Raw genomic sequence first — 26,970 nt, 5'->3', positions numbered from 1 at the left:
TACAGACAGCAATCAAGCATGGCTTTGTCTTGCGTGTGTACCCTAACACTCATGTGGGCTTTAGGAGCCCTGATTTTAAAAGGTCTTGTCAGGCACTTGAAGACAGAAAAAAAATGAGGTTTTGCTTCTAAATGGCCAGTTTGGTGGCACTAATCCTTCAAAAGAGGTTTGGCACACTTTATCATGTAATGGGGTTAGCACCAAGTCTGGGACCTATGGTTTTGGCATGATCATCTGCCTTACCAAGGAGAATAAGTGACTACAAAGGAGTCTATGGAAATCATTCAAAAGCAGACAATATTTTTTGCGCCATTAGGAGAGGGTAGGTTTTTTTTTTTTTAATAGCTGCTTGTGTATTAAACAGGGGTAATACAGGGGTTATACAGCTGTATTTTTCACTCTTTTCATCTTGAAGAACAAGCATTCAAGAAAAAGGGAGACACGGGAATACAAAGTGTAATAGGATAACGAAAAACTCCTCCAGTGCGCCTGTGAGCTTAATTTTGTATGTCGGAGCTGGTCAGGACAAGGGGTGCTTGAATGCTGCAGGAACTGTCAGTAATTGGCTGTCAATGGAAACTAGAATTTACTTAAGATTCTCTCCTGTTTCTTTTCTCTTTCAGATACATTCAGAGGGTAGCCTTGTGGATGGCCCCGGAGCAGGCCAGATGGAACAGGACAGAACCAACCATGTTGATGGCAATAGATTGAGTCCATTTCTAATACCACAATCTTCTCACATTTGCCAGGCAGAACCTTCTGTGGTGAAGCTACAGAATGGAAGTTCAGCAACAGAGAGGCCTGAACTTGAAGTAAATGGAGACCACAAGCAGCTATTCACTAAAAGCAACCGTGCATTGCCCCACCTGAAGGAAAATCCAAACAACCGTGTTAGCTCTGACCTTTTACAAGAAAAGAAAGTATGTTCCAAATATATGCAAAACGGTGGGATAAAACGCACTTTTAGTGAGCCCTCTCTGTATGGATTTCATGAGAGCAAAAAAGTGAAACAAGACAAAGAGGTAAATGGAGAAAAAGCTGAGCCAGAGAATAACAATGAAATAACAAGCCTCTCCAATTGTTACAGTGAGAAGAAACCTGAGAGTTTTACAGGACAAGAAAATGAAATTTCAGATTTGTTACAGTCTACAAGATACAACAGTGGTGGTTCAGAAAACCCTCATGACCTGATTCAGGATGAGCAGGAGCGAGGAAACATTCATTGCCACAACAGGGACATTGTCTTACTACTTAAGAACAAGGCAGTGCCAATGCCTAATGGTGCTACAGTTTCTGCCTCTTCCATGGAAAACATGCATGGTGAACTCCTGGAGAAAACACTGTCTCAATATTATCCAGAACATGTTTCCATAGCAATGCAGAAGAACACATCTCATATCAATGCCATTACCAGTCAGGCTACTAATGAGTTGTCCTATGAGACAACACATTCATCCCATACCTCAGGGCAGATCACTTCCCCACAGACCTCAAACTCTGAGCTGCCTCAAGTGCCAGCTGTAGTGGTTACTGAGGTCTACAACACAGAAGACTCCAGTAAACCACCTCTATTGCCAGGTAGCTGTTCACTTCAGAAATCAGAACTACAGCTACAGCAACAGATTCCAGGCTATGATCCACACCAGTCACCCATAGGAAACAGTACTGTTTGTGGAAACATCGGGCAGGTTCCCAACCAAGACCTCTCTTCTCTAAGTTCCAGCAGTAACCTGCAAGCTCAGAACGCTGCTCTGGAAAGGTTTTCTGAGCAAGCAGAAAAAAATGGTGCTTTCTTTGAACAGAACTCAACGTTTCACAAAGATTCCTCTGCTCCTCCTGCTCCAGAAATAAACAGTGCACTGTCCGTCATGGTGCTAGAAAGACCCCATTCCTATGACAACAGATGTGATGAAACTCTTCCTGGGAAGGTAAAAAACGAAGGGCAACAGCAAGGACCAATGTCAGAAAGTCCCAGCCTCAGCCAACAACAACTTCACTCTCAGCAGAGACTTCCGCAGCAGGCACAAACCTCACAAGATGTCAGTGAAAGCAACCCGCAAGCTGCTGTGGCCGCCTCCATTCAGCAGTGCCCAGGAGAAGTTACGCCGGCGCCTCCCCTCCAAAGCCTGCACACGCGCGGAAACGAGGGCGAGTTTCAGCAACACTATCGACATTTCCCAGGACAGAGAGAACCTGAGATTCCTCCCAGCAAAGAAAAGGACCAAGTGAAAGAACCTGTGCAACAGGCTCAACGTTATTCAAAACCAGCCTGGATAGAATTGGTTTCCACACAGTTCCGCCAGGGAGAACCTCCCCAAAAGCCCAGTGAAGCTTTATTGCGATCAATTCTTCGGTTCCAGGCAAACACAGCTGAAACAGCCTATACAAAACAGTATGCTGGAAGTCCTGATGCATTAAAGGGGCCTTCAGGACAGCCCCAGAGCCAGAAGATAACGGAACAGGAACAAATTCCTCCGCTGTACAAAAGCGAGAACTCCCAGCTGCAGCCGCATCCCACAGCTGACCAGCAGCTGCCGTTCCAGAAACACTCGCCGCAGCCACAGCTCACAAAGATGGATTCCCTACTCAAGTCCCAAGTGCAGCAACACCCTCCGCAGCAGCTCCATTTCCAGCAAAGACCAGAACAACAAGCCGAACAGCCGTTAGGGGCCCAATTGAAACAGCAGCACTTGAATCCCCAGCCCGGGGAAAATGAGCAATTCTTGCATTCACACATTTTGCAACAGATGCTTCAAAAGCAGGCACAGCAGGTGCCAATGCCGTGCAGTCCACAGTTAACCCCAAACCAGCAACAGGCTCTGCAAATGAAAAATAAAGACCTGCCCCAAACGATTTCTCACTCCCAAAGCAATGCTGAGCAGCCGCTAGACAGGACATCCTTCAATCAGCTTAAAGGAGATGAATGTTTTCAAACTGTGAATAAGTACATGAAATCAACTGTATTCCCACTGCATAACCCTCAGCTAAGCTTAGAGCAGGTACAGAGCATGAACAACAAAGCTCCCCTTTACACTCAGAAAGCAAATGCTAGTCTGCAGCATCCCTGCCCAAACAACGTGCACTTGATTTCTGAGAAGAAAGAAAACGCCGCAAATACTGAACGCTTTGGAGCCAACAAAATGCAGGACTTGCAACACATGCAGTATTTTTCAAATAATTTGACTGCAAAGCAAGACATGAATCACTGTTTTCAAGAACAAGAGCAGCAGACACAACAAGCTTCAGTTATACAGCTACCACCACTCCAGCAAGCACAGTGCTACGGTGGTAGTCTGAACCAAGATCTCCCAAGCCAACAAGCTACACGCATTCCTCAGCGGTACTTACCACACAGCCAGCAAACTGCCCCACACTCCCAAGACCAGAGAAGCTGTCATTTGCAGTCCCAAACCCCCAAGGATTTTCAAAAGCATGCTGCTCTAAGGTGGCATCTCTTGCAAAAACAGGAGCAACAAGCATACCAGCAACCCAAAACAGAGACTGGTCCCAGTGCAGCACGCAAGCCTATAAAAATTGAGGCTGGCACAAAGTCTAATGTTTGCATGCGTCTACCAGCTGGACAGCTAGAAAACAAAATGTGGAAAAAAACAATTAAACAAGAGAATCAGCACTTTGGCTGCGAGAACACGCAACAAAAGAGCATCATCGAGACAATGGAACAGCAGCTAAAACAGATACAGGTCAAATCACTGTTTGATCACAAGACTTTTACTGTCAAATCACCTAAACATGTGAAGGTTGAAACAGCAGGCCCTATTACCATCCTGTCAAGAAATACCAGTGCTGCAGATTTTGACACTCAGACCCCAATCCTAGATCAACAAGCAAACTCATCTTCTGAGAAAACCCCGACCAAAAGAACAGCTGGAACTGTTCTCAATAATTTTTTAGACTCACCTTCCAAGTTATTGGATACTCCTGTAAAAAATTTATTGGATACACCTGCCAAAACCCAGTATGATTTCCCATCTTGCAGCTGTGTTGGTAAGTGCTGAGATGTACTAAAAACATACTAGGTCACAGGAAGGAAATGAGTTGGGATTGCCAGGTTAGTTGGATGTTTTTGATGGAGGATATTCTAGGTTGTTTGTTTGTTTTTTTTAACAGTAATTAGTAAAGACTTACAAAACTGCAGTTTTATACACTTACGCCTACTCCACTTACCCAACCCTACACATGGGCCCTTCCTCAGTATTTCAGAAAGCTATTACCTATTTGCTTTTTCAGGCACAAAGCTCATGCCCAGTAATGTTATCGTCTCACATCCATTCTCCTTTAGCATGTAATGACAACATGCTGAGAAAAGTAGGTCATAACTTTGTAAGCTAATTTATTCATCAAGGTTAGATACAGCATTTATAAAAGATATACTGGGTCCAGAACTTGAGATCCTTATATCCTGTTTTGCTCTAGCACTGCAATTGCTGAAGTTTCCCTCAGTTGGTCCTAAGCAGAGAAGGGATGACAGATCATTGCTTGCCTGTTGCAACAATTTATCCTCCCTTTCATGCACTTGTCTCCTGCCAGGCTAAAGAGATCAGCAGTTTCTCAGGGAAGCTACACAAGCAGCAACAAAAAAGCAGTGAGGGAGACCTTTAGTGTTTCTTCATGGCATACCCAGTCTCCAAAAGCTGGAAGAATAGAGCAGAGAGAAGTAAAGCAGAGTGACAGGCATGGCTCCATATCCCAAGCTTCCACACAACACTGGCAGTGCACATAGCTGGCCCTGACAGGCACTTTCAGACTCTACTGGATAAACTCTTCAGACTGAGACAATAGCTTTAGCACCAAAAATGGAGGCAGGAGTGGAGATCCTTATTATATTTTCACTTACCAGGATTTTGTACCAACTCTAAAGTAGGAAAGTTGAACCAACGGTCCTCCAAAACTGCAAAATGGACCTTTTTGAACACTTGGAACTATGTCTCAGAGATGATTCATGGGAACAAAAATGAGGAGGTAGTGGGATTTCCAAAGGTCCCAGGAAGAAAACCAGAAGCACAGTGCACCTTGCTGTTCCTTGTTGTTTTGTAAGAAACAACCTACAAAACGTAGGCTTTTTTAAAACACTGAAGTTATGTTGATATTTTTTCCTTGAGATGGTTTCTCCAATTTAGTTGGCAAAAGTTTTTCTGGTAATCATTTAATTATTCTCACTGGGCTTTTAGCCAGTACGGCAATGGCTAACTAAGCAAAAGAGTGTATTCTCCACTTACATTTTCATTCTTCAGTCTAAGAAGACCCTCTATGAAACAAAGGAGCATGAAACTTAGATCCTGTCCTCTTTGAATAACTCAGTGCCACAGAGTAATCAATAGCATTTATTGCTCTTTCCTAAGAATATATTTGTCCTTATGAAGATGAAATTAAGCCATTCCCCTACTGACACATTCGGGTTTACAGCATGGCTGCATCATGCTTCCTGAGGCTGTACATCAAGAGCAGCATCACCTCATCCAGCCTTCAGAGTTAGCATGGCAAAAAGTGTAAAGTCAGCCCTCAGACAAGACAGTACAGCTCCACCATCTCCTCCTGAATCCAAGCAGCGTCTGGCCATTTCTTCCTCCCTGCTGGAGCCTGCCTCCTGGTACCAAACCAAACATATGGCATATGTTGTGAATGCTGATGTGGTCCTACCTACACACAGAAAACTGAGGCCGTATTCTTAGCACGCAAGCATTTAGACTAAGCCTTGTACAGGATTTCTTTCAGCAAACTTGCCTTTTTTAATTTCAGAGTCTTTCTGTGGGTGGCAAAAATTCTCAGTATAACCTCACTAGCCACTTTTTCAAGGTGCAAGTTCCTCCACTGTAATGTCTGCTGAAAAACAAGTACTGTACAGCCCACTAACGTCAATATTTACCACTGTTATCCCATTTATCCTTTCTAGATACTGGGAGAGGAGGAAGTTGGAGAAGGAGAAACAACTGTTCGGTGATAACAGGAAAACGCCTTTTGAGTTTCAGTGTAGAGCCCAAGATGTGAAACAACTGCTTGTGCTAGCAAAAGGCACACAGTCCATAGCATAGCTATTTGCAGGATTAGCCACATGTTTTGCCTGTTTTGTACCAATTGTGTGGGCATACTTTAGACGTGTCTGAAAACTCTGACCCCAGGCCCATACAGTAGTATTCTAACAAACTAGATGTAAACTTTGCAATGTGACTTTTTACATTAAATAATTAAGCTTCAAAGTAATAACCTTTATTTTGTTTTAAACAGAGCAAATTATTGAAAAAGATGAAGGTCCTTTCTATACCCATCTAGGAGCCGGTCCTAATGTGGCAGCTATTAGAAAAATCATGGAAGAAAGGTAATTAGTGCAAAGGCACAGGGCAGATTAACATTTATCCTTCTGTGGATGTCAGAATTTTTCCAGCTTTTACACATAAAGAAATAAACAGTTGTAAATCAAGTAATTACTTGTAGGCTTAGCTACTCCAGTGTTGCCAACATTACGCACTGTGCTATTCACCAGAGAGTCACAATATTTGACAGGGCTAATAGTCTACTGGCTGGCACAGTGTGCACACTTTGAGATAGATGCCAGCAAACCCAAGCAGGAACAAGTATTCACCAGCCTGCCAAGCAAGACAGTTGGCAGTAGCTGCAAAAGCAGGCATGGACCTGGTATTCCCTCTGGGTAGGAGAATGCCAAGGTGGAAGGAAGATGAACAGCAGAATACCAAACTCCCCTCAGATTACTAAGTATATAGAACAACCTTAAGGGCTAAATCTAACTTGGTCACCTCCAGAGGAGTGCCACAGAGTTGTTGGATAGGACTTCAGCCCAGGAATCTCTTAAGTAGTTTTGTGGAAAAACATCCCCCTTCCTTAGTGTTGCACAAAACCAGCCTTATCTCGATTGTGGACAAACCCTGTATCATGTTGCATTCCATGATACATTTATTACACTGAAGCCAACAAAACCAGGAATTTTGAACACCACAGAATGGATATATGAGCTCTGCGATTTAAAAGCATGCATAAGCACAAATCCCACCAGCCTTTCCAAGGTATTTAAATTAAAAACTGTCACAAAAGTGACTTCAGCACCAGGAATTCTGCATTACTTGTCGCTTTTGACACACATAGACATTAAAGGCCAGATTTTCAGAGGTATCTGGGAACTCAGATCCCCTCTGAACAAACAAGCAAACAAAAAGCTCCTCAGTAACTCAGAGACAGATGGAAATTTGATTTGTTAATGCTTTAAAAATCTGAACTCCAGAACTGCAAATAAGCTCTGGCTCTTTGCAGAACCAAAAGCAAATGGGCATTATTGCAGTGCTGTGTCTGAGCACCATTTCTCAGCAAGGTCTTTAAGCTTTTGCTCATCGCTGCATGGTTATGGGCTACTTAGGACATATTAAACCCTTCAGATTACCTCTAAATCCTAAGGTCCTTTCTCTTTCTGTGCACCTCCTTCCCTGTGACTCCTGTGCAGGACTTGCCCTGATACTTTTTTTTCAGCTTTGTGAGCAGCTTGAATGAATGTAAGCTACATAAACCCAGCTTCTTCCTGTGAAGGGGGCGTGAACACTGACCCTCCTCCTGAGAAGCTTCTTAGAATTTCTTACCTCCAGAGCTCTCATGGCCTGGTTAGTTTTTTTAGTGCTTACAAATAATAAAAAGGAAAATTCATTCATGTCATGACGTCAGTTATTACAGATGAAACTTTTTCCATTTCTTTACTTTGGAATGTAATTTTTTATCCTTAATGATGACCTCACCTTTTTTTTTTTCCTTTTTTTTTTTTTCTCCATTTAATTTTATTTCATATTGGCAGAAGGAAATCCTGAGAGATTATAGGTAACATGCATTTATCTAGTCAGCCAGATTCAGCAGAATATAGAAGCAGCCACTTGAACAGTGGCTACTTTTCAGCATTCATATGGCATGAACTGTGCAATTCCCTTGACTGAAGAACTCCAGAATATCTCCTCATTGGTTAATTTTGTACCCCTAAGTAAAAGCAGCACTTAACTATAGAGATACTCTCATGCACATGTGTGCAGTCTGTGACACTAATCACAACTGAAGCACTTTTGATCTGGCTCCCCATGAATATGGATTGACTTTTAAGGTATCAGCACTGTGAAACAAACCAGGAATTGGATCTAGACTTGCAGTTAATATTTTAGCTATATCATAACAAATTTCTTGCAGAATCCATGGGAATGACATATAATTTTACTTCTTCCTTCTCCCAATGCCTACTTCATGCTCAATGAGCTTCACTCATTTTAAAGGCAATCAGCTTTGGCCTGAAAGCAAGCATGACAAACATCAGGCACAAATTCCTTTGTGACAGTTGAAAAGATTTGAGACAAAGTCCATTTCATTTCCAGTGTGTAACATACAACATATTTCTATAGCAGCAAACACATGGTTGTCCAGCAATCCAGATTAGCAAACTGATAGAAAATGTTAATATTTAATATTTTCATGTGGTTAATTAAAGAAACAAATGTATACTAACATCCAAGCCTAAGTAGGAAAAAGTGACCTCACCGTTGCCTGCAGAATATGTGTAGTACAACTCAATTTTATTTGTATAATTTCCTGTGACACTGAAATTTCACAATGAGATCACATCTAAAAATAAGTGTTTTTCATTTCCTTTACAAGAGAGAAGTTTAAATACAAATATTTGCTCTTAAATATGTCACCAAGATTTTAGTGCAAAAGCAAGAGGCATGAAAGGTCAAAAAGTTCTCAGGGCATCATTAAAGGTCTGCATAACAGGAAGCAACTATCTTGATTACTCTGTAGGTAACAGGCAAAGAACGACGACATTGTGATTTAGTCCCCACAGCTTGTTATTTAAAAACAAAACAACCCCCCCCCAAAAAAAAAAAAAATTAATGTCAATGAAAGCTTCAGAATTCAAGAAAAGATAATGGAAGTACAATTTCCCAGTCCCCAAAACGCAGCCAAGTCAACATGGCCGCTGGATCTGCAAAGTTAAACAAGAAGTCTTAATTAAGACAAAAAGAGTAGGTACTAAGAGTAGCAGAGACTGAGGTTTCTAATGTGGGGCCTCATCTGAGAGCTGGTGTGCTCTGGGGCTCAGCAGGTGGGCACCCCCACTGCAGCAGCCCAGGGGAAGGCCTGGACAAAGAACATGCCTGGAAATGGCTTAACAGGTCTGATGCTTTTTATTGATTTAAGATTTGCTTTGCTTAGCATTTGCGGCACATTTCCACCTGGTCCATCAGAAGATACAGAAAGCAGATCCCATTTGCTCTCGGTAACTTGCATATGGGGCTAGATTCTGCCTTGATGGCACAATCACTTTGCATAGTTCAGCAAGAGCCAAGTCTGCCCACCTCAGTCACAGGAGAACACATTACAAACGAAATCGTTTGAGGGCACCTTGTGATCCTAATTCAGTATAGAAGTCAGGCAGCAATAAATAAGTCACAATTTATGAAAAGATGATAAAGGAAATCGATACGATGCAAACTAATCATGACTTAACTGATTCACACTGTATCTAAGCCAGCAACAAGCACAGAAAATTAATGGAGTGACTACTACATGCCAGCTGGCCCATGACAACTTCATTATATACATTTCAGAAGAATAACTTTGTTTAACCCAGAAATTAAAGAAAAATTTAAAATTCCTCCCCAAAACAGAGAGACTTTAAAAGTCCACTTTTCAAAAGGTCACCTATAACAAATCCTCTACAGAAACAGCTACATCGTTTGGGACTATTAAAGTGATATGAATAATTTTTACTCATTCCTGATGTATTAAGGACATTTGCCTCTCAACATACCAATCCACCACTATAACAAAACCAACAAGATAAACCACATTGCACACCCCTCCCTGTAATTTATAGTGTTTATTTTTTAAGATAAGACTGGAAAATGTGCTCCATCTTTTTAGTGTTCGCACAGAACCAATTAAATCTGCTTATTGTACATATTTTTGTTTGTTTAAGATTTGGACAGAAGGGTAAAGCTATAAGGATTGAGAGGGTTGTCTACACTGGGAAAGAAGGCAAAAGTTCTCAAGGATGTCCAATTGCTAAATGGGTAAGTGATATCCACAAATGTTAAGACTAACGTAGTTTGGTATGATGGTTCATGTAAGCAGACAGCAGTGACATCCTTCTGTTAGCTGATGCTATGAAACTTAAAATAGCTCAAAGGCAGCAGTACCACAGGACACCTGTAGCCTGCTCCCACCTGTCTCTTACACTCCATTTACTTGTTGCATGGAGAACAGCAAGAATAAAATTTGGCTTAAAAGCATGAAAACCTGAGAAGGAAGGCAATTTTTGCTTAGGTTTAAAATTCACAACACCAGACATTCTCATTGCTATTAAACTGTAGCTCACTAATAAGTCCAGTAAGGGCACCACTGTGATGTTTTTAAAATACACTTCCATTTCAAGGGAAGATATCCTCTTAGCAAACTGTCATAATGTGGCACAAACTATCAAGTGGTTTGGGTAAGCTGAGGAAAGACAGGATGAGGAAAAACTGCTACATGATTATAGCCTTTAAGCATGCCAGACTGTACCTTTTATTTAGAAATAGCATAAGCACTAAGAAGAAAGGATGCTTTTTTATTTTAACAACTACTGCTTTCCCCTCATCACTGTAATGTTTGTATGTACTAAGGGCAGGTCACAAAACGGAGCGGCTGATTACAAGCTTAGCTGTGTAAGTGTGGGAGGGAAGGGGTAAGAGCTTCTGTGTCCTGCTATGTAGTCCCTTCCATAGCTGCTTGCCTTTCCCCACATGGCACCTGCCCTACGCGCAGGCATCCACCATCCAGCTCTGTGTGGGGAGCCATCTCACTGCTCACTAACCAAACTGGGCCACTTGTGCCAAAGCACAGATTCAGGAGAATATTCCTGATGAATATTTACAAAGCTGGTTTCCACCACCATGGCTGTCCATGCCATCAGCCAAGCTTAGTCTCTTAAGAGTCAGCTTTGTGAAACAGAAAGGGTAGCCCTAGCCCATATCCCTAAATGAGAAAAGTGGACAGAAACTAAGAGGAAGACAGAAGTAACCTGCACACACACTAATGCTGAAGTTTCCTGTTTTTTTGCTCTTCACATTATGAAATGCATTGTTTGTGTTGGGGCTCTGGGGGTGTGTGTTGCTGTGCATGCAGGTAGTCCGCAGAAGCAGTCAGGAGGAAAAGCTACTCTGCTTGGTGCGTGAGCGAGCAGGCCACACGTGTGAAACAGCTGTGATCGTGATTCTCATCCTGGTCTGGGAGGGAATCCCAACAAGCCTGGCTGACAAGCTCTACTCCGAACTCACAGACACCCTGAGGAAGTATGGCACACTCACAAACCGGCGGTGCGCCCTGAACGAAGAGTAAGTGGAACAAAGGGTATGGTTGCCAGATTTGCAGCCCCACCATCGGCCTCGGACCTGGCACCTCCACCCGTGCTGTTATCCTGAAACACACAGAACCTTTCCAGCTATTTCAGGCTATTTGAAAACCCACAAACCTTGTAAGAAAAGCAAAGTAAACGTTCTTGTAAATCAGTGAAAAACATCTTCCCAGAGTTGTGAAGCATCTCAGTACATTTAAAGGAAGAGATCTCAGCAGGACAGCAGATACCTCAACCTTGAAAAAAAAAACAACAGAGGCACTAAATCATACTGTAAGCCTAAATCTAAAGAAATCACACTATCTTGTTTTCCCACGTCTTTCCAAATTGCAAAGGCCATTCAGACCAACATTAGCACAGCAATCACTGTATGTTACTTTGGCCTCACAGGTAGAGTCATATTTCAGGAACTATTGCTTAGCCCCTGTCAGAGGACTTCCATGTTCTCGCAGTGCCATCAGCAATGCCCCTTTCAGGTGGCATGAATATCACTACCTAACAAGGCACCACGCAAACATACCCGCTTTCAAACAAAGGCAGGTTTCTCACAGAAGCACAGGAACTCCATAGTTCTTGCTTTGCAGCCATGAAGTTATTCGCTCTGATAAATTCTTCTGTTATAAAGTTCCTGCCTCTCTCTTTTCATGTCTTCATTATTTTCTGATGGAAGATGGTCCAAGACCAGTGATTCCCCAGCATGCTGGCAGAAGGCCGATGCCCACTGCAGGAGTGCCCGGGGTGACCCACCTGCTGCTAACAGCCATATGTTTTTATTTTTTAGACGGACTTGTGCATGTCAAGGGCTGGACCCTGAAACTTGTGGTGCTTCATTTTCCTTTGGTTGCTCCTGGAGCATGTACTACAATGGTTGTAAGTTTGCCAGAAGCAAGATTCCAAGAAAGTTCAAGCTGATGGGGGATGACCCAAAAGAGGTTGGTGTCCATTTCTAAAATGAGTCTCATCTGCAAGGAAATGTTTTCTGTCACTCTGCAAACAAGAGATACAGTGCAAGAGACCAGGGGCCAGAACCCTGCCTGAATGGTATACATGTGGAGTAATTAAATGACTGCCAGTCAAAACTGATTGATTCCAGTCACTGAGCCAGCTGAATTGACTGTCCAAATTCTGACAGCTGGGAAAAACCCTGAGACTTGAAACCACACTTGCAGGCTTTCACAATTAGTGGGGAGGGCATGGCCTGCATAATTGTGGCTGTATTAGGGCTGCAATTGGGCATTCCCCAGTGGCAGAGTGGAAGGCTTACCCACTGAAGGCACATAACCGGGAACCAGCACAGACTGCATGGAGACAAACATGTTGAAACTCTGCAATGACAATAGGAAAGATAGGAAGACTCAACTCCACACAAAATCCTGCCCCACTGAATGTTTCCAGACTTGGCCCTGTGTTACAGCAAACTGCCAACTGTTTAAAACGAGTCAGAGTAATAAAAATCTGTGACCTAAGCGTAGGCACAAGATAACTTTGAAATTGTGCCTGAAGCAACTCCTGGATACCTCTGTTTTTGGCAAGCAAATGCAAATCTAGTCTCTTGCTTGTGTACTGATGCATAGGTCCACAGCTTTCACTGTATTCTGGTGTCTTACATAAATCCAAGCATTTCTTTCACATGATTGGAGAGCCAGGTACCTCCTTGTCCTATGGCCTCCACTGCAAATAGCATACTATTTAGAATATCATCATAGTTAACATACAGTTTTTCTTCCCCACTGCTCTTCTATATCCCCAAGAATTACAGAATAGCTGTCCTTCAATTGTGCTGTGACACAAAGCTTTCTTTATCACAGCCTGCAATCCTAAACTCCCTAAATTTCCTAAGCTGGATACCTAGCTAGAGCCCACCAGGGCACTCCTGCAACCTGCATTCCTGGATTTACTTCCCGTGACAGACAGAGCTGGGTGGAGAAGATGGTTTTACCCTCCAGACTTTCTCCCACACAATGTCAGGGGAAGACAAAGCAGGCATCCAGACCAGGGGCTGCATCCCATAGCATAGACAGGGTTTGTAGACAACACAAACAGGATCCTCATCAATACATAGAAGTAACATTTATAAATAGTAACCTACAAGTCATACAAAAGCTGGCAGCATACAAAAGCACACTGCAGCACGTTCTGGCAGCAGCTACAAGGTCACAATAAAATATTTTCGACAGTTTAATAATGTCATTTTGGAGTCCCAAACTAGGATATAGTGCCATCGTAGGAGACACAAATTTTTAAAGCACCAAACACATCTGTTTCAAGCTCATAGTTCCTTCACAGCTCTTCACACATTCCTAATAGATGCAAACTTCTAAAAACAAGTATACCACTCCAGTATGCTACTGTTCTTTATGCACTTGAAATTAAAAAGTAAGGGCCTCAAATAAGCAGCGTTTTGAATTTGGGATTCTCCTTCTGAGAGCATCGAGAACAACTCTGGAGTATGTTATTAGAGTGCTTAATTTTTTAAGACCCTTTTATTTTAAGAGCACGTACCTTTCCTTATACAAAAAAAGTGTGGTCATTCCTACCTCCACAGCAGCGACTACTAGACGTCTCCACAGTTCTTCATTGCTTAAGAACTGTGAAATTTTGGAATTCTGAAGTTATTTAAATAATTTTAAATTTCTGCATGAAAAGATATTTCAGTGTGTTGAAATGCTGTCATTGCAATGTGCAAAACTCTTAAATTAGCCAAATTTACTTGATGGTCCATTCTGATATCCTTTCTCTCAAGCTTTCTGAAAAGTATTATTTTCCCAAAACTCCAATAGGGTAAACAATGAGGATCGTCATGCTTCAATCTAAAACATTAAAGTTACAGCATATTGTCTTGTAAGGATCACACTACACTACTTTACTGCTTCATTACTTTAAAGGCTGTGAAATAATAAAATCAAAAGGAGATTTCACAACAGCTGTTTTCTAAACAAGAATTATAACAGTCTAGGCCTTTACACAACTATTAGTGTAAACATGATTGTGTAAAGACCCTAACTTCATAGATCCTATACATAAAGTATAGAAATCTCATTTAACTTCATTTAATCTCTTAACAGGAAGAAAAACTAGAATCCAATTTGCAGAACCTGTCAACCCTGATGGCACCTACCTACAAGAAGCTTGCACCTGATGCATATAACAACCAGGTATGCTAGGAAAAAAGGAATTAGAACAGTCATGCAAATAACCTGATTTTAACCACACTTCCCAGTGCTTCAACCTTGCACCAAACCATTGTGTACATTTTGTGCCAGCACACCTTTCCCATCAGGGCAAAGACAAATGGAAATGAACTTAAAATGCTTTCAAAAGTAAAACTAGCAGAATCTGATCCACTAAATAGAATTAATTTTTTCACCTACATCAGGCCAATAAAATTACTTCACACTTGAGCAGAACTCCACCTCTACATCACAAATTTCTGGATTCAGCATGATTCACCAGCCAAACTAGCAAAACAGTCATGAAGATGGTGGTGTGAGATTGGCAACAATGCCAGAAGGCAGTGTATCGTATTGCACTCAAGTCCTCAAGCCAGAGTTTCAGTTCTGCTCTCTCAAGTGGCAGATTAATTTACTTTCCACTAGAATAGCCATTACAAACATGCTTTTGAAGCAAAGTTTTGTATTTGAACACACTCAGCACTGCATATGCACACAAGTGCTTGCACCAGCCTTCCTGCATAAGGGGATTGTGTGTGCATATTTTCTGTGAAGCAGTGTTCACAGACATGAGCACATGCAAACTTTTTATGAGCTTCCCAGTGTGGCTCTCTCTCATCTACATTCCTTTACCCAAAGTCTTTCAAATATTTGCATCAAAATTTGACAACATACTCCTTGCAAATTCATAACTGTCTTCATTTTCATTGCTCCATTTCAATACCATTACAAACATTCATAGAACTTAGTCTCTAAACTATCAGCAAACTATGACATGATCTTTCTTTCCTGTTGACAGCACTATGCTCTAGCAACCAGCACATGACAGATTTTCAACTGTAACAGAAACAACAAGCTAACACAAAACCATCAATTTTTATTTGTCATAAAACCCACTACTTTACTGCATGTTCTGTAGCAGCTAGCCATGATAAGCAGATTCAGTACAGACTTAACCAATTCCCTTACCTGATCAGATAATGTTTGGAGACTCATTATGAAGGAAACTGTGGCCATGTGTCCACTAGCTGTGGTTATGTGTCCAAATATTCTGCAAGAGAAGAAAGGAAGAGAAAGAAGGAAAAATGAGGCAGTGGTGAACACGGCAGAGCCCTCAGTGCTAATTCCATGCACTGGAATATCTAGCTGGGTTGCAGTGATACCTGTCATCTGTTCACAGATTGAGTATGAACACAGAGCACCTGAGTGTCGCCTGGGTTTAAAAGAAGGCCGCCCATTCTCAGGGGTCACTGCCTGCCTGGATTTTTGCGCTCACGCTCACAGAGACTTGCACAATATGCAGAACGGGAGTACACTGGTAAGTCCATGATGCATATGGCCTACTTGCTCCAGCACTGATTTCATATATTTAATTAATTATATCATGTCTGTATAGATTTATATTTGCATAGCACAGATGCTAAAAAAGAAACATTAAGCAGTAATTGAGCTAACTTATTACCCCCTACACAATTTTTCATTTAAATGAATGAGACTCATGATGTATTACAGAAAGGTTTGATATAGAACTGATTAAAAAGAAATGGTACAGATAATGGAAAGAAGGTCCCAGCAGGGACCTTCCTGTTTCAGTGCTCCTGGCAGAAAATGATATTTGTTCGTCCTCTTGAAACACTTTTTTCCAGGCAACTTTGGATTATGTCTTCTAATAAAATAAAAATGGAAACAAGTAACTTCTTTCCAGGAGAGTTTTGGAAGTTGTGGATTTCACTCCTGCTTAGGATGAGCAGAAAGTCTGCAAGCCATCCTTTGTCTTGTACCCTCCATGCTTCTGATCTCTAGCACATACAGCAACGGTTCTGTAGAAGATACCAAAAAAACAAGCTGGTTTTCAGTGAATTTTGGATTATTTCTGTTCCCTGACTCCTCTCTCTGTGACAATACAGTTGGGTTAAACATAAGAAAGAATAGTCTTCAGTTTTGAATAATCATGATGGTTGTAACCTCAGCAACTAAAGAGACTATCTACGTTTTTACTAACAACTAGATTTTTCCAGTCCAGGGTCTGACTTAATTGACAAGTCAACCACCACCAATACAATTCATATTTCTAGCGGAGTTTTCTTCCTAAAACTGGCTGATGCAATGATTTTCCTACAGAATGTGTCTGTATCAGCATATTTTTGCACTGAGGTCCTCCCAGTGCTCCATTTTAGCTGGAGCTAACACTAATGGGCACGCTGCATGACACAACAGTAACTTCCTTAAATGTTATTGTATCATAGAATCATCAAATGGTTATTTGTATTAACATTACAGTGACTTGCTCCTTTGCAAAGCCTTGGAAGTTGCCATTGTAAGGGGGTGAAAGACAATGGCAGTACAAAGTCCCCGGTTCCACTGTTTTGCTCTCCAGCCACAGTACAATGGATCACACAGTTTATTTCATGTTAGGTTAATCCCTAGCTAGACCATTCATTTCCGCACAAGTAGAAGAAACAGATATATATACACCTTCTGTTTCTGTTAATGCTATCTAGCAAAGCAATAGAAGAAACGAAATTGCAGGCTTGTTGTGATATGCATAAATTGCATAGAAGAGCTTGCCAGATGCCAACACCAACAGTGGCCTACAGGGCAAAGTAAAATGTACAGGCTAGCATTTCAGATCTCTTCTCAAGCTGGTTTGAGAGTTACTCTAACGTACCTTTCCAACAGGTTTGCACACTAACTAGAGAAGACAATCGTGAAATTGGCCAAACACCAGAAGATGAGCAGCTCCACGTGCTCCCGTTATACAAAGTATCTGATGTGGATGAGTTTGGAAGCACTGAAGGCCAGGAGGAGAAAAAGAGGAACGGCAGCATCCAGGTGCTTACCTCCTTTCGCCGAAAAGTAAGGATGTTAGCAGAGCCTGTTAAGACGTGTCGGCAAAGGAAGCTAGAAGCAAAGAAGGCAGCTGCAGAAAAGCTTTCCTCCTTGGAGAATGGGTCTAGCAAAGCTGAAAGAGATAAGTCTACTGCAGCACGCAACAAGCAAGGCAACTCTGAGGCAGCAGGTCACGCAAAGCAGCTAGCAGGTAAACACATGAATCTGATCAGGATCTTTATCTACAGTGGTAAGCTTCCTGATATCAGGGCCATTTATAATGAGTCTCAAGAAAACCATTATTCTCAGCCAAAGAATGTTTTAAAGAGAATTCTTGAAGGTAAATATCAATATAGTATATTTATAAATACTAGAGTGCCAAATTGTGGTCTACTCTGGAGAAGAAAAAAAAAAGAAAGTTGAATGAGAAATCTGATATTGTTGGATAGTTAACATCTGTAGAAATCTGGTGCTTTTGCAAACTCTGCTTGCTATCCAGTGTATTGTAAAGTACCTTTAAAAGACTAGTAGTGCTAGAAGCCATGAGAAGAAGCGTGTGATGCTGCCGCCAAAGAACAGAAGACCTACACATCACTCACTGCCACTGTTAAAGAGATCCTCCTAATCTGAGGGAATTCAAGCCTAACCTATCGCTATTTACACTCACTCCTTCAAGACGAAAAGCAGAGCAGTTTTTCTATAGTGCAGTAAGAGTTAAAAAACCCATTTCACAATCCCTCGCAGTTTTCATCAGTAGATTTGAAAGTCCTGAACAAAGGAGTTCATCGTGACTATTTTATTGTTACGGCAACTTTCTCAGAGAGGAAAAAAGTGATACATCCAAGGCCACCCAGAAGGTCACTGAAATACCCCTGAATAAAAGTCAGCTGTCCCATGATGCAGAGTAGGGTTGTAACCATTAAATGATGCCATTCTGCTTTAATCAATTATTTTTTGCTCTTACATCTTCAGTTAATCTCAGTTGTTACTGAAATGTCCTGTCTATCGGTGAATGTCACCGTTGTTTTTTACATAAAGCTAGGGGACATTTTTTTTAATGCAGTTCTATTAATACAGAGAAGAAGATTTATATATTCTTGGGAAAAAGAAGGTCACCTTGTGCAGAGCTGTTGGGAGCACTTTGATGCTCCATTTCATGGGTTACTTAAATGATGATTCAAATCTTTGGATTTTGTGCATGTGACTATGAACAGATTGCACTGTCCTCTTTTTCCCCATTGCCACTAGCATCTGATCTTACTGGATACATGCCAAAAAGGATGAGTAGCCTTAGTATTCAGCTTCTTAAAGGATGGTATTTGAGATACAAGAAAGGGAACCTCTGATAACATATCACATGATACACTTTTCATAGATATGTATCATGAAAAGTCTGTAAAGTATGTCGTTTGTTGTTTTTTTTATTTAAAAGCTTGTTTGTTGTTTGCTCTTTTTGTTTTCTTTTCACATCTACAGATCTTTTACGTCTTTCAGGACCAGCCACACAACAACAGCAGCAGCAGCAACATCCACAGCGGCCTCTCCCTAACAACCTTCAGTCAAATCCTATTAACTCTTACTCGGGTTCAGGTTCTGCAAATCTCTATGTAAGGTTGCCTAATCCAGCCAATGCTTATCCAAGCTCTTCATACGCTTCAGATCCCTATGGAGGGTCCAGTCCCATGAACCTCTATACAACTTCATCACAGCCTTCTGGGTCTTATTTGAATTCTTCCCATGAACTTCCCATGAACCCATATTCAGGATCACTGAGTCAAAATAACCAATATCCATCCTACCAATGCAATGGAAACATAGCTATGGACAACTGCTCCTCTTACTTGGGCTCCTACCCTTCTCAGCATCAGCACATGGATTTGTATAGTTGCCAGAGCCAAGACCATATGTCTACACTAAGTCTACCACCCATTCAAACATTATACCAGCATAGGTTTGGGAATAACCAGAGTTTTGGTCCCAAGTACTTGAATTATGGAAACCAAAACATGCAGTTAGACTCCTTCAGCAATTGCACCATTAGACCAAATGTGCACCACGTAGGGTCTTTTTCCTCTTACTCTACCCATGAGGCCGACGGCCATTTTATGGAGGTTGCCTCAAGGTTAAAATCTAATCCGAGTAATCCGAGCATGGATTATGCCTCCATGAGTAAAACCAGTGAACATCATCACATGCAACCCCCTCCACACTTAGCACACAACTACCATTCTGCTGCAAGTATGTTCAGTGGTCCTCCTAATTCATTGCATCTCCAAAATAAGGATAGTGAAATGATTTCACATGCAGTTAACGGTTTGTCTAACATGCTTCCAGGTCAAAACCATGATAGGACTATTCCCCAGGGTGGTTTAGATAAAACTGATGTGCTGAATCCAGAAAAAGCAGAGGATCCCGATGAAGTCTGGTCAGATAGTGAGCAGAACTTTCTGGATCCAGAAATCGGAGGAGTAGCAGTTGCTCCATCTCATGGGTCGATTCTCATAGAGTGTGCAAAACGTGAGCTCCACGCAACGACTCCCTTAAAAAATCCCAACAGGAACCATCCCACCAGAATATCCCTTGTCTTTTACCAGCACAAGAGTATGAATGAGCCAAAACACGGGCTGGCTCTGTGGGAAGCAAAGATGGCTGAGAAGGCAAGAGAGAAAGAAGAGGAATGTGAAAAGTACGGTCCAGACTATGTGCCTCAGAAATCTTACGGCAAAAAAGCAAAGCGGGAGCCTGCTGAGCCACACGAACCCTCAGAGCCAACGTACATGCGCTTCATCAAGTCTCTTGCACAAAGGACACTGTCGGTCACCACAGACTCCACAGTAACTACATCTCCATATGCCTTTACACGGGTTACAGGGCCTTACAACCGATATATCTAACTCCACACCTTTGCTGGTTACCTCATCTGAAGAAACACCTTGTCAGTAGGGTAGTTGTTCTTTAGGTTTTGGGGAAAGCAAGGGCGGAGAAGAAAACAGTGTTTTTTACAAAACTCATCAGTGGAAAAAGCCTCAGTACACCAGCAAGTAGAGGTAATCTCACTAGCACTTGTTTTCCACTGATTTTTAAGTGGTCACAGATGGCATGTAGGAAACAAGACCAAAGCATCCTATGCAAGAAAAAAAAAAAACACAACAAAAAACACAAAGTGTTTCACAATTTACATTTGAAAACACTGGCTCTATTACTGAAAGAGGTAATCTGCAAATGCATTTTTTTTTCTTACAGTTTTGCACATCTGTGGCCACTTTTAATGTCATCAAGTTTGCATAGTCATGGAACAGGAGCAAAAAAAACCCTAAAAACAGAATACTGTAGTATTACAACTGCAGGAATCTTAAAATAACATCTGGTGCTGAATCTATTATGTACTGAAATACTGGAATTATGGCTTTTTAACATGCAGTTTTTACTGTAATCTTATTAGTTTTTTTATTTTATTTAACAAAGTAGATAAGTATAAAACATAATGAATAGACAGCAAAACACTGAATTTATTTGGATATTCTAAAACCATGGTGCTATCTAAGAGAATGGTGTCTTTATTTTAGCAGTCAAACAGTTAATGCCTTTATAACAAAATGTCAATGTCAAATGTTCTTCAACAACAGGGAGGACCTTTTCATTCACATATGTACTGAATTTACCTGGTGTTAAAATAAGCTTACTTTTTAACATATGGGAATTACAAAGACCTCTGGATTTTGCTCATCCAGTCAAGTCCTAGAAAAGGACAATAAAATATATATAGAGATTTTTTTTAAAAAAAATAGTGTTTCAAAAGCACTTTGTCTACCTAAGCTTGGCAACTTGAACAATGCTAAGGTACTAAGACATTAAAAAAAAAGTTTACTTTCATTTTGAAATGCAAAGATAATTTTTTTAAACTAAAAAAGCTTTTAAATACTTTTGTTTTAGCCATGCCTCTGCTAGTGGGCTACATATCCATTTTTAATACAGTCAGTTATGGTAAAAATGGGACTTACTGGATATAAGGGAATACTTTAGTACACAAAACACATTTTCTGGTGCTCATCTCACACAGCTATACTGTAAACTGTTTTCTACAATTATTATGACAAGTTCATTGCTCAAATATGTACAGTTTTAAGGAAAGAATTTTATATTAACCACAGGTAATAATTAGCAGCATGCAACAGACTGCAACTAGTTAGAGCTTGGGCTTCTGCTGTTTTTAAAGATCTGTACGCTCTTCAAATACTGAATGGCAGATTGCTTTTGTGTTGATAATTATGTACATTGTGGTGTAAGTCATTTCTTGGTGCAAGTGTCCTCTTTTCCAAGAAGACTTGAGCAGACTGATGCCTACACAAGATGAATGAAACAGGGTTAGTTCTGTGTGATTCCGTTGATTAAATAGAAAAAAAAAAATAGGCAGCTGGCTTGCTGTGGTGGTTTTAAATCATTAATTTCTATTAAAAAAAAGGAGAGTTGTATAGTAAATTAAATTGTAAACAAAACTTTTTTTAACGCAATGCTTTAGTATTTTAGTACTGTAAAAATATCAAATCTATATATATTTGGGTTTTGAGCTGAATTCACATCATGGTGCTACTCAGCCTGCTACAAATATATCATAATGTGAGCTAAAAATACATTTAAGGGTTTGAGTGATGTTCCTACTTGTCATATACCTCAACACTAGTTTGGCAATAGGATATTGAACTGAGTGTGAAAGTTTATATATTATAAACCATCTTTTTCCCCAATAGCCTTTGAAAAAAAAAACAAAAAAAAAAACAAATAAACAAAACAAAAAAAAGCAAAAACAAACCTGTCTCAATACTTGACATTCTAGCAAGTATAACTTGAACTTAAACTTTTTTTTTTTTTGGTTCTAAAAATTCAGGGATATTTCAGCTCATGTTCTCCTATGCCAACGTGTCACCTGTGTGTATGTAAAGCTGATGTAGGTTAAAAATATTACTCTTGGGTTGGTTTTTTTTTTCAGGGATTTAATGCTTTTCTTTTGAATCCCTCCTCTAATTTTTCTTGTACATGTATTGATGTAACTAAAACTAATTTTGTAAAATCGTTAGCTCTTTTTATTGTCATGAAAGTGTTTAAGAGATTTAGAATGTTTTGCCTGTTTCAAATGAATAAACAAGAAAGTAGAATGCACTGAGCCGATTAAAGGGAAAAATGTAAGGCAGGGGTTTGGCAAGTGACTGTTTGCTAGAGTTGTTCAAGTCGCTCTCTAAACAAGGCTTCTTGGATACTGTAATGAGTAAAATAAAATATAAAAAAAGGTACAGTCTGTACAAGGGCTTCCCTAAACATGCAGACCTCCACGTCCCACATATGTCTTGTGCAATATACTGTAAGACTACGTTTGGTCAAAAGAAATTTTATCTAACAGAACCACAACCTAACTCAAGTAAATCAAAGGAGGCCTTTGGGTGTAATGGTCAAATATTTATTATGGCAATTTTGTTTCTTAATTCTCAGTCTGTGACTTTACCCACTGCATTGAAACAAAAGTTTCGCCTTTAAAAAAAATAAAATAAAATGATGGTTATATGTCAGATTAATTAAATCATTATAAACCTTCATCTTTGGGTGATTTTTCTTTTTTACTCCTATATTATTCATGTAATCCATAGTAGATGTTTGGTTAATATGCCATGCACCGCCATTTGCCAAACTGCTGGCAGCAGGAGCAGGAAGCTTTGCTGGTGAATCAGTTTTGTATTGTAAATACCCAAACTGTAATTTTTGGTGTACAGAACCCTGCCTCAGTTGGAATGAATGACAAAGCAGACATAAAATTGCTTGTATAGGATTATCAGGTTGACTATAGCCATACTTGAAGATGCTTTTGAGTGGTGTCAACTTTACTTGAATGAATTTTTCATCTTGATTGACGCACAGTGGTATAAAGTTCACTTCTAAAGCTAGTGGTTAACTTGTGTAGGAAACTTTAGCAGTTTGACACTAAGGTAATGAACTTCTGTGTGCATTTTCTATGCTTATGTTCTTTTTTTTTTTTACTTTAGTTTCATTCATTTTCATGAAATGTTTGGTATGTCTATAAAAAGAATCTGAGGATGGTTATAAATACTGTAAGTATTGTAATGTAATGCAGGTTATTTGAAAGCTGTTTATTATTATATCATTCCTGATAACGCTGAGATGTGGGTGTTTTTAATAAAATTTATATTTATTTAATGCACTCTAAGTCTGTCTTGCAGAAACTTGTTTTTCCCTGTCATTTTTATTAGCTAACAATTAAGTCAGTGCAGTGAAAATTGGCCCCTAGTACCAGCCCCAGGTCAAGAGCCCCAGGGGAACCAGACACCAGTTACAGGGCTGGGGAAACTGCTGGCCTGGGGAACTTAAGTCTAAAACTGTGTTATGAGAAACAGGGAGGAAGTTGCACACTCCAGCAGCCTGAATGCATGGACTGACATACTAGGACAACTTAAACTTTGCAAGGAAGCACACCCTCATGAGTTTATCCCACCTCCATCTTCCCTGACTCAAGAATCACACTTACATAAAATGCATCACTGGGGACTGCAAAACAGGTTATCTAGACATCACATTTATTCCTAGTTCTGCTTTCACTCTTGCCTTCAATGAGTTGTGATGCCAAGCTACCTAGCCCAGGCTACTGCTTAGTAAAAGCTGTGTTTACAGTGAAGGAGGTAAAACCAGCAGAGATGCTCTGCACCCTCCGCCTACATTTTTATGGGCAGGAAGAGGGTGTAGAGCATCACTGCTGGCTTCCTACTGGTGTTTGTGGACACAGATGAATATGGCATATTCACTGTTGGAACTTCTTCACTGCTTGAGTAACAGCCACAAATACACACCTGGCAGAGGTAGGGTAAGAGGGAGACTCTATGGGTTCATTGGTTCGTTTGGGGTATTTATCTCTACCTCTTTATGCATTTTTCAGCTGATTTCAAATTACTTCCAAATGGTGGGATGCTCCAACAGGTATTAATATTGTGCCCAGAGAGGATTACATTGGATATTAGGTAAAATTTATTCACTGAAACAGTTATCAAGCACTGGGACAGGCTGCCCAGGGAAGTGGTGGAGTCACCATATCGGGAGGTATTTAAAAGATGTGTAGCTGTGGCACTTAGGGACGTGGTTTAGTAGTGGACTTGGCAGTATTAGGTTAATGGTTAGACTCAATCTTAAAGGTCTTTTCCAACTTAAGCAATTCTGTGATAAAAAAAATTATAAAAGACTAAACCATCATGTAGAAACTAAATCACACAATCTAGAGAAAACCAGAAGCAGTAAGAGAGTGTGTCTGAATCAATACCAGGACACACACCAGACAAAGCCTGTTTTTGTGGTCCTCTTTTAACTTTAAGGGTTATGAGGGCCAAATCCTGAAATATTCTTTTCTCTGGGAAGAGACAGAACTTGCTCTCTCCACAGTTGCAAAATGTTTCTGTGTCCTTAAACTTTTCAAGCTTCCTTTTTTAAGACCCCAAGTTTGTTGTTAGCCCTGGTAAGCCCATCCATCAATACCCTGCACCTCAGGAAAGCCGTGACTTAAAACTCAAAAAAATCTGTAATGTTCACCCCTGACTCTCAGCGTCTTCCCAAATGGGAATGTCTTGAGGCAGGCTAGCATACTGCTGCAGCTAAGTGTTGCTCTTTTGTGTGCACAGGTGCACTTTAATGCATTAGACAGCTGGAACCAACAGATGCACTCGTTTTAACAAAGGTTCATCACCCCTCCTGCCTTCCCTGGAAGAAAAAAAAAAAAAAAAGTCCTGCTATTAATGAAAATTCCCACCAGCTGCCTTTTAAGACAAGCAGCTCTCTCTTCAGTGCACTTTAACAGATCTTGCTTCAGAGGGGCTCCTCACACTGGCATGATGCACTCCCAGCCAAGGCCACTGGGAAGTCAAACCATCCCTACCAACCAGGCTTCTCCCACAAGCACGGGCTCTCCCTGAGATGAGGGCAGTTTGCATGTGTGCCTCAAGGGGCTGTGACCAAGGCACCACCACCACCCCAACCACAGGCAGTTATGCCCTAATAAATGAATTACAACTAGGGGTGTCCAGCTCTCAGAAGTAGTTTCTGCCTTGTCTTTCCTCTTCTCTTACCCATCAGTTCCATAATTTTCTGGCTTTGGACATCTCACAGAGAGGAAAATACAGCTTTTCTATGGGAATGACTGAAAAGCCTCTGATGACAAGCCAGCATGAGAAAAATCCAGGCAAAACTTAAGAGTAACAGGTGACTCTACTCAAAGATACAGAAAGTATCCAGCATTGAAGAGTGGGGAAAAGAAAAAATAATTTAATTTGGAGAAGTAAGGCACCTTGCAGAAGGCAGCAGGGATTAAGAAGCAGAAAGCCATGGTGGTTTCTTCTCCATATGCCCATTTCCACCACTACTTTCAAATACGAATTAGGAAATATTTTTAAAACCTCAAATCTCTTCTCTCAAGTAAAACTCAAAGAAGGGGAACAAGACCTTGGATTTAAATGGGAACCCTGTGATTTACACCTAACTGCAAAACAAAGCTTGTAGAAATGCACATTCTCTTGCCCATCAGCTGTTGAGAAGCACATGGCTCTGTGCCTTCGGGCAGAGCTCTCCAGCACTTGTGTGAGCAGCATCACACAGAACACACTGAAGCTTGCTGATAGCCCAGCACCACTGAGATTAGAATTAGTACATACCATCTCAGCAATAAATTAATACTCTGCTACGTAACTGACACAGGAACTTTTTTTTTTTCTGAAAAACAAGCATCTGTCAAGCTTCTGTTACACTATATTTACCTAGTGCAGATACAATTTATAATGTTGAGGCACTCAGTAAATGACCATTTTGTCTCAGAGGACTGACAATATTACTCTCACCATCCCCATGAGTTACAATGACAACTCTCCCTCCTTTACTCCCTGTGAGACATCTTGTATTTCAACTAAGTTTATACATTAAGCAGGTCCATTTACTCTGACCAGTAAATGATTCCCTAAGTTAGTTTAATTAGGGCAAATATTGTACTAGTACAGATTCTTGCAGAACTTATTTGTAAGTTATGTCTTGTCTCACCTCTAACCAGCAAGGTGAATAAATGATGTGCCTGAAGTTGCACAGAAAGTGTTGCTGGCTTAAAGAAAAAAACCAAACCAACCTTCTGTTTAGAGGGAAGAAAAAACTTGTGCTGCAGTAGGAAGGTAAGAAAGAAGGAAAAGGTCTGTTAAAGATCTACCGCTGTCCTTACTACTGATCAACAGAGAAAACTGGGGCTTGAAGCTGTGTACTTGATTTGCAGTTTGAAGCACAAGGCCCTGGATCCCCAATCCCCAGGCTCACAGTAGCCACACTGCAGCAGAGCGGGGTGCCGGTGGCCCTTTCCCACACAGGGAAACATACGGGATGGATTCCAGATGTCAGGCCATGGGGAAGGGAATTACATACTTCCTACAACATGGTATACAACAAGGCCTCTCAGGTTAGAAATCTCCTGATTCTTGACTTCAAAAGGTCACTCTCCTTTCAGGTTTGGCCCCTGCACCTGTTTCTTTCAGATGTAGGAACAAGGCACGACTCTTC

The 26,970-nt window shown here is 40.8% G+C and overlaps 1 protein-coding gene across 2 annotated transcripts in view; it reads left to right on the top strand.

Annotated features, from left to right (window-relative positions):
* TET2 (tet methylcytosine dioxygenase 2) overlaps positions 1-23,605 on the top strand; it is a 70,839-nt gene extending 47,234 nt beyond the window's left edge. Inside the window, exons 2-10 of one of the 2 annotated variants that reach the window (XM_051618651.1) lie at positions 624-4,005; positions 6,244-6,334; positions 9,977-10,070; positions 11,164-11,372; positions 12,174-12,324; positions 14,458-14,547; positions 15,743-15,880; positions 17,242-17,602; positions 18,868-23,605. In XM_051618651.1, the coding sequence (XP_051474611.1) occupies positions 624-4,005; positions 6,244-6,334; positions 9,977-10,070; positions 11,164-11,372; positions 12,174-12,324; positions 14,458-14,547; positions 15,743-15,880; positions 17,242-17,602; positions 18,868-20,285 (5,934 nt within the window). In that variant the 3' untranslated portion in view covers positions 20,286-23,605. The remainder of the gene's footprint in view (positions 1-623; positions 4,006-6,243; positions 6,335-9,976; positions 10,071-11,163; positions 11,373-12,173; positions 12,325-14,457; positions 14,548-15,742; positions 15,881-17,241; positions 17,603-18,867) is intronic. The other variant, XM_051618652.1, reaches the window with a different exon arrangement.
* The last annotated feature ends 3,365 nt before the right edge of the window (positions 23,606-26,970 follow it).

The sequence above is a fragment of the Apus apus genome, chromosome 4 (assembly GCF_020740795.1).
Source record: "Apus apus isolate bApuApu2 chromosome 4, bApuApu2.pri.cur, whole genome shotgun sequence".
Lineage (NCBI taxonomy): Eukaryota > Metazoa > Chordata > Aves > Apodiformes > Apodidae > Apus > Apus apus.
The sequence above is the reverse complement of the archived record's forward strand: the minus strand, read 5'-3'. Positions and strand labels throughout refer to the sequence as shown.